We start from the raw sequence: 13,799 nt of genomic DNA on the forward strand, positions 1-13,799 counted from the left end.
CTTTGCCTAATGTACTCTCATGGCCGGTGGGAACATCTCACACACTGCTAAGTGCTTTTGATAAATCTTCTCTGGCTCCACTCCCTGACCCCACTTCATCTCCAAATTGTTTGCTACAGAAATGAGCAAGCACTCACAGGCACTGTGGTGGTGGCTTCTCACCTCTGCAAGTCTGCCACATCCCTTGGTCCATCGTCTACCCCCATGCAGAAGAAACCAACCCCACATTCCCTAAGCTAGAGCAGGAGCAGCTGATGAAGAGAACTGCTTCAGAGGTTTTATACTAGGACTGAACATACTCCTATAGTTAAGGAATTCTCCGTATGCTATTTGCAGCCCTTACTCAATCCTAAGTATGACCACATAGCAGGTCTACACCACGTAAGTTTATATTTCCTGATCCTGCCTAATTCTTTCTATTTTTTGCAGGCAGTAGGTTTGAGCTTGCACATGTATACCTCAGACAGCCTCATTCATTACGTTCCCTGGGAAAAGTAACCGCTTCAATTACCTTGTACAACATGGGTCTGAATAAATCCCTGCTTGGAAACACGTACTTGGTTTTCAGAGGGTGCTGCTAGAAGTGTTAGCAGCATTCCAAGTGCTGCAGTAGACTTCCACACCACAAACACCATTTTATATCCTTTACAACTGTGCACATCTAACAGCAAACAATAAATCTATCTTGCTAATTACACATTCAGCTTGTTATAACTGTCGTAAAACAAGTACAGCTGGTAAAGCTATGAAATGATGTCAAATCATATTTCTGCTTTCTAGAGAGAAGCTGGGTTATTTTCCAGTCTCCTGACGAAGTTGACTGTTCAAAGCCATGTGTGGAAACAGCTGCCAACTAGGTCATCCACCTTTAATTAGGTAATGATATTGTCTTTTTTCCTGCCCATTTAAAAGTGTTTGACATTCTGTAATTCCAAGTGACTTAAGTGTTTATCATAAAAAGCTGCCTTAGGAAGAAATTGAAGCACATGGTACTAAATTAAACACCAAGCATTTTCTTCTGAGCAGCCAAATTCAGTCTGTTCATACACAGAATGTTGCCTCAAAAAATGTAATTGCCAGTATTTCAAAGAGGGTATCTGAAGTTAGGATAGTTAAAGATATTGTTCCTAAAGCCTCTTAAAAATATGTGCTTCAGCAGCCGTGCAGGAAGAGGAGTCAATGTTCTCCATAGCAACCTAAACTGACTAACACAAGATCTTTCTTAAAAACAGTTACCTGAGATTCAAAAGAAAACACCAGTTTGACAGAAAACATTACTCATTCAGGCCAGTTACTGCCCTGTACCAGCTAGATAGGCTCTTCCTTGCAGAAGAAAGAGTCAAAGCACATCCTGATGTCCTATTTAGCCGTAGCCAAACAATACAAGCCTTTAAAAACAAGGAGCTACTTGCAACATAAAAGGAAGGTAAATTAAATATTCCTGTAAGAAGAAAATACCACAGGACATATTTATACAAATGTATCTGAATAAAATCAGCAGCATTTGTTAAAAAAATTAGGTTTTACCTTCCCATATCTGGATGCAAAGGTTCCCGTGAGTAAGGAGTGAAAAATAATTATCGTCTCATCCAGATCCCACACAAATACACGCTGTGATGACAGACAGGGTGGAAAAGAGAAATACAGTTACACATTATGCAATTGCAAGAATTTGTTCAGTCAGGAAATACGTCCAAGTGGACTACAACTTTTTAAGATCTCACGCCCATGTGGCACATTGATTGCAGATGCTTTGTGAAAGCAGGCAAAAAAACAGATCAAGAAATTTGAAACTATGTTTCTGCTGATCACCCAGAGAGTTTGCTTTCCTAACAACTACAGAAATTCCTCGTTGCATGTTAAGACGGATGATGCATTTTGTAAGCAGGCTTACAAAAAACAAGTTTTTTGCATATACACATACAAAGAAGAATCGGAGATGCTAATAATACAGAAACTGAGCAATTATTTTGACTACCCACAATAAAAGGCTCCAATTATATTGCTAATACTATTCTGGCTCTTACAATTCACTAGTTTGCTGACGGGGTTTGCTGATAGATGCAACTGTTTCTCTTGCAGGATTTACTAAGGGAATGCAAGTTAATTTTATTACCTCAATCTCACTGTCAGCAGTGGGGGAAGGATCGTTGCTTCTTTTTGATCGGGCTCGTACCTTGCCATCCGACCCTCTGTGATGTCTGTCTGTTTCTATATCTTTTGCTGGGGTTGTTCCATATTCTCCTATTGGGAGAATTAAATACAAATTTAAAATTAAATTTTGCACTGTCTCATTATAACTAAAGCAGGAAGCCGCTTAGTGGAGAGCAGCAAGATTGCTATGAAAACAATTTTAGAAGATCTTAATTTTTTCATGTCAAAAGCTGACAAAGTTAGAAAAATAATTTAAAACTTCTAAGAGTTTGCAACAATTTCAAAAAACACCGAGCGTATATAGGAAAAAAATAGATGTGACAGTTCAAAAACATAAGCCCATTTTTCATTAAAAAAACAAAACTTTTTAAAATTTATTCCCCTCTCCGCCCTTTGCTTGAGAAAAATTAGAAATGCAGGAGAAAAGTAAATTAAACATATGCAAAAATGTCTTTTTTTTTAAATTTGATAAATGCTCAGGATTGAAAAGATACTTTCAATATCACCTTATATTTATAAAATATATGTATAGTCTGTTTAGCTATATTCCATTTCACCAGCTTAGAAATAACTGAGCAGAGGCAGACAAAGGTGAACTTCCCTGTATGATGTTTTTGTTTTGCATGGCTTGAGTTTCATAAACCTGCCCAGATTTCACTTACCTTACATTACAAATCCTTTTCAAACATATTTTTCTTTTCACCTTGCTAAGCTGTGGCCTCTCCAGCTTCCTTGAATAACCATATTCTTCTTCAGAGAAGCTTGGATTGTGCCTAACAAGCCTTTTATGAAATCACTTTCTCAAAAAAGCTGAGATAAGATCTAAGGAACAGAAAATCCTCCAACTGCTTTTAGAGCAATCTGTGACTGCTTCTTTTTAACAACCAGTATTAGTTTATTTTTCTTTCAGAGCAACCACAGATGTTCAGATTTGTTCCATAAGTCAGCAGACCTACAGTGGGCGTATACTGTGATCATCCTCAAATTATGTGGCGTTCTATATAACTGTTATTGCATGCCAATGAAAACTTGAGTAGGGAAGTGATATTTGAAGATTTTTCTTGAACAGTGCATTGAAGGATCATAATCGGTCAATAATTCCACAAACCATTTAAGCCATGAGACTTTAAGAATTAAGTGCTCAAAGAGAGGCCACCAATTCTTAAGTCTTTCTACACAGACTTTGTCTTGAACTTTTAACTTAGACAAACAGTTTGTGTTGATTTTTTTTAAGAGAAACTTTATGTACTTATTTATGAATGCATATATTATAGATTGTTAGAAGTGAACAGAAACTTTGACAGAGATGTGGGCTACTGAGGAAACTGGGGCTTTTTCAGAGCATGGCCACTTGTTTTGAACTTACTTCTACACATATTAACACTAAGGATTGATCTGGCTTTTGCGTGTAATTATTTTATCTTTCTGTACTACCTTTAGAAGGATCAAACTGTGCGTCCTCATGAAAATGACACAGGATAGTCTTACAGAGGCTGTGTTTTCTGATCTCTTCCCAAAACTGTCATGAGCAGAACTGTCACATGCTAGGAAATCTGATTTCTCAGTGTAAATATAGGTACTAAAAAAACATTCAAAACATCCAACAGTAAGGTTACAGTACTTATGTCTATGGAGGGCAGGCACTGCAAACTGAAAACAAAAGAAAAGCACTCACCAGACAGCGATTCTGTGCTCTGACTGGTGATGTTGTGAGAAGACTCCTGCAGAGAATAAGTGGAGGTTGGGATGGCTGAAGGGCTGATGCTGTTTGTGGACATGTAGGGAGAGTTGTAGGAGGAGCTGTAATACTGTGAATACTGGCTTTGAGGAAAGCTCGGGTATGATGAATATTCCTTTGAGGAAAAAAGAAACATGTAATTTCTGTGTATCACCAGTTTTATCTTATAAATAAATGAGTAAGGCATCACACACACAGCAAGTCAATGTTAGCTACACAGGCAGCAAGCCCTGGCTCAGGAATATTTTTGCTAAAGAACTATGTTTTGTTCACTTCAGAAATTACATTTATCCTTGTCCCAGATATATTCCTACTTTATTAAGATTGGCTGACCTCAACATGAGGTCAGATATCAGGCAATTTCTGCTTTTTCTGTAGGATTTGATTTATCAGTGCTGACACATCTTGCATTGCAGGGCTCAACAATTCTATACAGAAATAAAGTAGGTTGCATTTTGCTGTGATCAGCAGCATTTTCTGATCAGCTTTTAGAATGGGATATGAAAAAAGAAATGAATCTAACAATTGCTTTGCAGAAATGCTCACACATGAGATTGTCCTACTGCCTCTGCAAGATCTAAATGCCAGAATGATATTCTCTGTCTGTAGAAAACTGTACTGAAATCACAAGGTGCAAGTGAACTTGGAAAGCTGGGATATGATGATACTCTTTGTCTTGATGTTAAGGATCCCAAACAAATTTGTAACACCCTGTCCATGTGTTCTTCTTTGTGGGAAATAAGATGTGGAAACAGATTAGGAAACTTATATCTGGGTAATTAAAATATAAAAAATTTCATTTGTTTCTTCTGTTCATCATCAGAACTCCTGGTCTTGTTCACTTATTCGCTTTTTCAGGCATAGAACTGTATTCGTGCTCTGGGGATTGTCCTTCAACAAAAGGTTTTTGTTTCCCCAGAAATGGTAATTAGTATCTGGTCTTAAATAAAATTAAATAATAAATAGTATTTAGAAACACTAAAAGCCCTTTCCTTTTTAACTGCTTACATTTTTGTCTGTGGCACAGCTATTTCATTAGCTCTCAGTCACCAGGGAGCTCTCAAGAATAGAAATGACTCAAGTGATTAAAATAAATATTAAGCTGAAAAAGAAGTGAGAAATTCCATTGTTTTCTCTTTAAGAATATCACAAAATGATGAAAACAACACACTTATTTCTCCTTTTTGCAGGTAAGCTCTATACTTGAATCAAGTGCGCTTATTTCAGCATTTATTGACCACTTTTTTAGCCAAAACTGAAGTAATAATGAAATTGCCCACTGTTGTCATTTGAAATATGAGACATAACAACCATCTTGTTGACAAGTAATTGAAATTATTACTCCATGGCTAACTGAAAACATTTTTGGGGATAGCGTACTCATTTGTTCGGTCCAATCAAGAAAAGTCATCTATTACTGCAAAAACATCTGTCTTGTGCATATATGCATGCTGTTTATTTATACACACACATTTCTCAAGGTATCTGAAGCATGAAGCCCACAGACAGGTGTACTCTCAAAGAAGGAAGCACAGAGACAGCTCAGATGGCTCAGTATTCGGTGCCTGCCAACACCTCTTTCAATATGTTCCTATTTATTACACAGTGCCAAGATAGCAGAGGATAAGATCCTAAAAGGGAAGTGTTCTGCTCTGGAAAACATATCTGAAAGTTGCAAGATGGCAGAGGAGTGATGAAACTCTCAGCATCGCTGTGCGGATGCACAGAGACTGCCAAGAGTCCTTCAAGGACTGCATTCTCTCTTTGTATTTTGACACACGTTTTAAAGCTAATGAAGATACAACAGTTCAACAAATGGCCATACCACTCACGTACACCAAAATGGTGCTAGGTAAAACACACAGTAGAACTTTTCTTAATTATATGTAAACACCAGGATAATCTCTCTGATCTGCCAGTATTCTAGGTGTTTAAATTGGTTGACAAGGTTGCCAATAATAAATGCTGAGATATACCTGATGCACAGCACTGAATCCAGCAGAATTTGTCAGGCCATTGGCTCCCTGGTAAATCCCTGTTGTGCCTAAGGGAAAGAATATCACACTCATAACACACAGTAGTAATCAAAACAATAGAATATTGTTAAATGAAGATTTTCTAATAAAGTACCTAGAAAAAAAAGCATATCACAAACTATGGCTGACATAAGTGTTAAGACTGGGGTCTGCTTACTGAAAGACATTCAAAGACAACAATTAAATACACTGAAACAAACATTTAAGGAGCTGGGAAACAAAGCTGGAAAACAAGGATTCAACTCAAGTTTAAAATTCAGACAGGTTTCTATGCCACCGCAGAGAGCAAAAACATTGCTTCATCCTTGGATACTAGGAAGAGAAAGGATGGACAGGCAATTTTTTTTTTACATAGTTACTTCCCAATGAAATATCTAATGTCCAGCCAAGATTACTTAGCTGGGTGAAGCATTACTACAAGAATTTTATGGGTGGAGAAGTAAAGGTTCAGAAAGGTTCTGTACGGACAGTCCTGCTTTGCCAGATTACTGAGATCTTCTTATCTGCTGGATCTCATTCCTCCAGCAAGTCCTAGCCCTGTTTTAACTCCAGTCTAGGCTATTTTCTATTTTAAAACTTCTCTCTTCTCATGGGTGGAAAACTTCCTTTTGAGATCAAGTGAGGCGATAACAATCTATACCAGAAGTCTTCTTCTGGTGTCTACAGTGCTGTTTGCTCCAGAAGACAAGCTATTCATGTACAAGAGGAGAAAGCTGGACAACGCTGTACTCCATCCTAATGCAAGGTCCTGGATACCAAAGGGTTTTCACATCTTCCTGCTTCCACAGTTACCTAAATTTGGTGAAAGATGTATGATTTTGTTGCTGTATGGTCACAATGAAGTCTTATCTAGGCTTCATTTTGTCACAGTCAGGTACTGAGCCTTTTTTTCTTCTTACCCTAAAAATGATTTTGAGCAGCGCTGTGTTAGCCACGTATCCCTCCATGCCTTCATGTGGCATCCTTTCTCTAGAGATCCACTTGCTTGTTTTTATTTTAAGACACCAGATTAGCTAGGGAATGGACAGCTGAACAAACTCTACTCTGCCAAGTGCAACTACAAAGCACATGCAGTAATAAATAAATCTCACACCAAAAAGAAACAGGAGGGAAGAAGCCTGCCTTCCAAAACTAATTTGCTGCCACATGTAACCGAGAAGGAGAAAGAGGGTGCAGGTGACTGCTGGGTCCCTAAGGCCTCCTTTGCATACTGGCTGGGGAGAGCTGAGCCAGTGCAGGTGGGTTTGGGGCATACCATTCCGTGGCATTCAACCCTCAGAGGCAGCTCTGGGAGGAAAGCCAACACAGTGCCCAATCCTCCTCCTCCGCACAGCCCATATGCTGAGAACACCCAGAGCGGCATCCTGACAACGGGATCACATCCAGCTACTGGCATTTCCCCACCTCCACCCATGCTAGGCTTTGCTTTTCTGTATTTTGTAAAAAGCAACGAGCACACAGCAGGAGGAATATATTCCTGTGGTAGCTATGCATTTCTCACCACTGTGAAGGGGAGTAATAGAGCCCCAGTGCTTACAGGCAGAAACAACTTTCACAGAACACAGACAGCTCTTGTACACCAGCATTTAAAACAAAGCAGGGGGGGATTTTTGATCTTCCTAAACTGTCATTTAATAACAATCCATCATGCTTTATTAAAGCTGTCAAGAGAGGAAAGAGTTACCTCAAGGGACTCACGCTTTATGTGTAAATTGTGATGAGAACATGTTTATTGCTGTGCTACCTGCACATGATACCACAGCTTCCTGGATTCCAAATGATTAGAGGGAATTATGAAAAGAAGGAGAGACCTGCACTGTAGGAATGAACTTGCTCTGAGCTTCCAGCAATGCAACCCAAGTGTGTCTCCACACACACAGTTGTGTGAGCAGAAAGAAAAGAGTAAAAAACACAGAGGTGAGAGGATGGAGATTGACTCATGCTCCACAGCTTCTCACAGTGCACAGTGACTAGATCCTACATAGCGGATTTTGCACTCTGGTTTTGTGGAATACTTTTGAAAGTGTTTAAGCCTGACATTTTCCCAAAACCTTAAGTTCAGCTGGCCTGGGAACAGGTTTTAGCAAATCAGGTTTTTCACTTCTGTCCCCTGACATATCCTCACCAATCAGGAGTATTCATTCACTATCACTTGTCTGAACTGAGAACTGTTTTATTTTCTCCTCCTCCACTGCATTAGGAGAAGGCAATGTCCCCCTCTAATACCCCAGGAATACTCTGAGAGAGGCTAAGCTCAGTATTTCTTTGCAGCTCAGCCCTGTTATAGCAGAATAGGTACAGATAAATAACCTTGGGCAACCAGGAAAACAAAGCTGGTAAAAATTCAGAAGTTCTTCTTAGCTGAATAAGGATGAAAATTTAATGGGAAAAATCAATTATCAGCATGGAAAAAACTGTTCTTGAAAATTCAGGTTCAAAAATATTTCATTTTAACTGCACTCAACACCAATGCTTATGAGGACTAGAATCATCCGATAGGAATGCTAGCTAAGTCTCTGCTTGACTTTACAGGCTAGACATTCTGGAGAGACGAGATTTTCAATGATGAAAAATCCATTCAGATGGAAAGAAAACAAACAACAGGCAATGAAGATAAGGATAAAACCTCCTTTATCATCTAACAAAAGGCAGAGAATGAGACTCACCATTTAGTTACTGTGAAAAGCCTTCCAAATTTGAGCCATACATAACATACATACATCAAAACTGGCTCCAAGCTTTTGCTTTTTCCTCCCTAAATCGTTGATAAGAAATAAAAATTCCAGTAATAAAATGAGCCTGCTGCATGCAATTTCAGTTTTGCATCCGTAAAGTAGCACTGGAAAATTATCAACAAACCTTGCATCCTGATGTTAGCTATTATCCCTATTCCCCATTTAGCCATTTTTATAAAGTGCTAAAGACAGAATCTTTAGCAGGGTGTGTTGTGATTGGACAAGGGGAAATGCTTTCAAAATAAAAGAGGGGAGATTGAGATTGAACATAAGGAAGAGGTTTTTTAAAATTAGGGGTATGAGGCACTCGCACAAGTTGCCCAGAGATCTGGTGAATGATCTGGAGGCATCCAAAGTCAGGCTGGACCAGGCTTCGAGCAACTGATCTAGCTGTAGAAGTCCCACTGTTCCCTGCAGAGGGGTTGGACTAGATGATCTTTAAGGGTCCCTTCCAATTCAAATGATTCTATGATAATAGCACATGTAATGTTCAGAGATGTGCAGGAATAGCATCAGAAAAGTGTGGTTATTTGCAGTGGAGCACTTCTAGGAAGCCACTGAGTAAGCAATGTAATAAATGCCTTGCCCCTTCCCATTTCTGAATGCTTACTTTCCATTATCACAGGACTTTCACTTCCAAATATATTGGCATTATATACATATATATATGGTATATATTTTCCTGACTTCTGAATAAGGCACACTGTTTCAAACTGCAGCTGATTTTACACTTGCAATACTGTAGATGTGCAAGCAAGCCACTTGTTTTTATCTATCTTGGTAGTTCAATATTGAGTAATTACATTTAAATTCCTGCTTGCAAATCGGAAGCAAGCCTGCAATCTCTCCTTTTGGATCTTCTCCATATGGAATATGGTTCACATCTGCGTTCAATCACACCAGTTGCTAAATGTCACAATGCCCTCATTCACAGGTAGCTTAAAGAACAGTTAGCTGGTAATAAAACAATCTGGATTCTGGAGAATAGCTCTTCAGATGTATGGTACTGAAAACGTTCCCTTTAAAGTATGGGTATCACAAACACACTCGCATGAAAAAACACCACATAAAAGCCATGCATATGCTGTACATATTCAGTGCCATGGCTTCTCCTTGATAAGTAGATGTGGCCTTTCTCTATATCAGTGTCCAAGGGCAATATTTATAGAGAAACTCTTTGTGAGCTGATTGATGTTATATATTCATACACATGGATTTCATTTGCTATGTCTCCCTCCTTCCTATTTTAATTCAAGTATTTTAAAGTCCATAACATGGTCAAGAGTAATTCAATGATGTGTGCATTGCTCCTGCAACAATATTCACACCAGCTTCTCTGCTCAGTCTCTCCCCTTTGCTCTTTCCACCACTGCAGTTACAAGATGCATTTCTTTTTTCTCTTTCTTTCACGCAAGGATATGTAAAGAAAACAAGGGGATATTCAGTTATTTTTAGTATTTTCAGAACTATAGCTCTTGCATTGCTAAAAAATGTTTTATTTCAGCTTATGAATACACAGTACAACACAAGAATATCTGTGTCTTAGGAAGTTGTGATTACAGAGATAGAGTGGATCTGTGGTATAGTTCAGATCAATACCATGGCCAACTTTGAAAATTAGGTTTGTGTTCTTGCATTACACAGGTCAGAAGGCCCTGTCATCGGAAGGGTGAAATAGAACAACAACATTTAGATTGAAGTGCTTCCTCTAACTCAAAGATTTGCAGACACAGTGGTTTTAGGTAGCTCTCAAAGGATTATTTGATTATTGATAACTAATAATATGAATGCTTACGGGGTTCAGTTGATTTGCATGATATTTCACAAGCCTGCCTATAATTGCTTGTATATTCTTAGGTTAGCAAGCTGTTTTCCTACAGGAAACAGTGTTGACTACAAATGATACAAGGAAAGGCCTTAGTCTAACTCCCAGAGGAGCATGCATTACTCTATGCTACAAAACACATCTGGATGAAGATTTGCATGGTCATTCAAAAAGGTTCTTTGCAGTACTTTACCTCTATTGACAAGCTAATGTTTCCTGCAGTAAATACTGCATTCTCCAAGCTGCTACTTTTTTAGCCAGAGGTTAAGCACTCCTCAAAATTACCTCCCACCAGCTATACTCAAGTGCCTTGTAATGTTCCAAATCCAACAACATCTGCCTGCATTTATTGGGCAAGAAAGCTCATAAAATGTTGCACGGCTGTCAGCTGTGGAGGTATTTCAAGACTATCTGACCTGTTAAAGGAGAATAAAAACTCAACCCACATGTACTTTGCAGCATACTGCTCAACTGTTTGCCATTAGGCATAAGGAACCAAAAACGGTCTTGTATTTCTGTCTGAAAGGGCTCAGACAGTATAGGGAAGAGCACACTGTATTAACCTAGATGAAGGCATGGTTCTACCACATTATAGCACTTGACATCAGCAGTGTCTATTAAAGGATATTGCTCCCAGAAGCATACAGACACCTTCTGCAGATATTACCCCTGACATGCAACCCATTTAAAATACGTCCATTTGTCTCCCACTACAATCCCATTCACTCCTGCTAGTCTGACCAGGTGTTCATGGGCACTTTCAGTGGTGATACAAAACATACTGCACAGTACAGGTTTTCCGAGTCAAAGCTCTTTCCCTGCTCCCTGCTTCTGGGAGTGTTCAACCCCCAGAGCCTCAAAGAACTTTAACAAGTGAAGACCAGGCCAGTTGTACAGGCATGGCTTTTACCGTACTTTTGAGCCTGGTCACCTGTTGAGATCAATCCAGCTCAACAACAGTGTTGAAAGTGCTGGGATGGTTTATACTCACTCTCAGGATTTGAGGCCTGGGAAAGCAACTCAATTTTATTATTTTTTGAAGAAAGTGTTCCTTTCAATCACTCTAATCAAATGATGATGCAGCTACAGAAGGAAATCACATTGGATTGTCCTCAAAAGCAAATCACAGGGAAACATTTTGGGATTAAGAAAAAATGAACATCCTTGAAACAATGATATTGTTTCTGAAAAAACACTTGTTTAAAAAAAAAAAAGCCACACCAAAATAACCAAGAAGACTGACTTTATCCCGGGGACTCCAGGACCACCAAAGATTAAAGCTTCGTTCTTATGCAGTCTGATCCAGGGCATAACACTGCTTCAAACCCACTGACAGATAACTGGGCAAGATGAAAAAGGAAAGTCCTACATGTCACACTACTGTAGAACAGAAGTTTCAGTATTTGAGCCCTGCCAATGTAAATAGAAAATTTATCCAAACTGAGTATCAAAAAAAAAAAAAAGCACAAAAACATGCAAGAGGGTTATTTGATGCCAGCACAGCAGCTAAGAAACTCCTAATTTGCAAAGCCTGTACTAACTGCAGCAGATTCAGACTTATTTGTCCACAAACATCATCATGCTCTTTGATTTTATGACTGCATTCTATTTTTTCACTTGCAGCATTATCTTACACCTTGTTTGGAAATGAGATACACCAAAAAGCAGTACAATTGCTGCACAAGTACCAGGAATCACATCTTTCCCAACTTTCAAGTGTTTGACTATGCAAGTATGATTTTTCTTGATGCAAATTTTTCAATGTAATTTTATATTAGCTCTTCTATTGCCTTTTACATATTTTCAAGAAAACATTATTAGCTATACCAAATCAATTCTTCAGTGAAGCTTCTATAACACTGTAGCATATTCTATGCCAACTGCACCATAAAGGAATAATCAAGGCCAAGTTTGTAATTTCCCAAGCTGTTGCCATCCTACAAACTTTCTTTTAACCTACAAAAATGAACAAAATACAATCCATAAACAGAAGTCTTCACAGCATCCAAGAATCTCTTTAATGTGACTACTTCTATGTTGATGTTGCATCTATATGAAAGAGAACAATAGAATTCTGAAATTATAGAATTATTTTAAATTTTAAATGTTCACTGTAAATATATGCCTCTACATTGTGAAAAAATGTTCCCCTTTTCTCATCTGCTATTATCCATATAGTTCTATCACTCGAGATGTCAAACTGTGATTTAAAATCTCATACAGCAAAGATGCATTGTTTCCTTTAAAATGTAGGTATGCATCTGGCTTATCAATGAAGTCTCAACAGGAATCTTAGCATCGTCTCATGTAAAGGTATTTCAGTGTATTGTTTGGCTGTAGTGTTTTTGTGATTCTATGATTCTATGATTCTGTGATCAACCATTTTGGGTATTTGAAATTACCTCCACAAATGTTGCCAAAATAGTAAAAAAAACAGGCTAGGAAAACATGATTTGTTCCTTTATTCTCTACTAATTCCCAGTTCCTCATCATCGCAAGCTGTACTTTTCTTCATCCAGTCCCACCATTACTCTCCCCTACCTTATTTAGTCCTCTCCTAAAAAAACAAACAGAACTCTCAGGATTTCCTCCCACACTGCTCTTCACATTGAGGAAAAAGTTATTCCTAAATATTTTCAAAGCTGGTATTTCAAAATACTCCTTTTCTGTTATTCCTCTGAAACTCCCATATCCCCTTTCCAAGTCCTTCTTTACTTAATAAGGACCTATGAATATATTTTAATGTCAGTGACAGTAAGTTTTCCAAATAGAAGCACCAAAAAAGCAGGAAATGGGAAAAGCTAAAGCAGGGTTCTCTCCTTAGATAGCAGTAGCACAGATCCTTGCAGCTTGTAGTGCATCACTGTCAACACCTTTGCTTCTCCCTATGAGTTCCCTCTCCTGTAAGATTGTTGGTTTTAAAACAAAGTAAATGTAGCGTGGTCAGCCCCTCGTGTTTAGAAATCTTTGAAAGGGTGACTGTGCTGTTATTCTGGGAAAACTTGTATTTACACTGTAAAAAGTGAGGTCTGACCTCTCTTGAAGAGAGGCCTCTCCCTGCTGAACTCACCATGGAGTGGTGGACAGCTTTTCTGCCACAGTTTTAGACTGCAACTAATGCAAACCATCTGTGAAGCAGAAGCTTTTGAATGAGGCCACTCATTTTCTACTGAGGTTTTAATTTTATGAACCTAAGACATTTGAGTTACAGTTTGCTGAGAACATTCTCTCCCTGTCCTTTATTTTCTGTGACTTCAGATGGATTCACTATCTGCGTAACAAACCATAGTCCATATTTCTGAAGTGTAAGT

At 38.5% G+C, this 13,799-nt stretch overlaps 1 protein-coding gene across 5 annotated transcripts in view; it reads right to left on the reverse strand.

The window, feature by feature from the left end:
• The window catches only part of EYA2 (EYA transcriptional coactivator and phosphatase 2), a 90,091-nt gene that overhangs the window by 25,100 nt on the left and 51,192 nt on the right, over positions 1 to 13,799 (reverse strand). For 4 of the 5 annotated variants that reach the window (XM_042832472.1, XM_042832473.1, XM_042832474.1 and 1 more), the window contains exons 6-9: positions 5,869 to 5,936; positions 3,830 to 4,007; positions 2,117 to 2,244; positions 1,528 to 1,611 (exon numbers count right to left, since the gene is read on the reverse strand). In XM_042832472.1, coding sequence (XP_042688406.1) covers positions 1,528 to 1,611; positions 2,117 to 2,244; positions 3,830 to 4,007; positions 5,869 to 5,936 — 458 coding nt within the window. The remainder of the gene's footprint in view (positions 1 to 1,527; positions 1,612 to 2,116; positions 2,245 to 3,829; positions 4,008 to 5,868; positions 5,937 to 13,799) is intronic. The other variant, XM_042832475.1, reaches the window with a different exon arrangement.

This window comes from Centrocercus urophasianus, unplaced genomic scaffold (genome assembly GCF_019232065.1).
Source record: "Centrocercus urophasianus isolate 14NV4802_14NV808 unplaced genomic scaffold, USGS_Curo_1.0 seq_38, whole genome shotgun sequence".
NCBI lineage: Eukaryota > Metazoa > Chordata > Aves > Galliformes > Phasianidae > Centrocercus > Centrocercus urophasianus.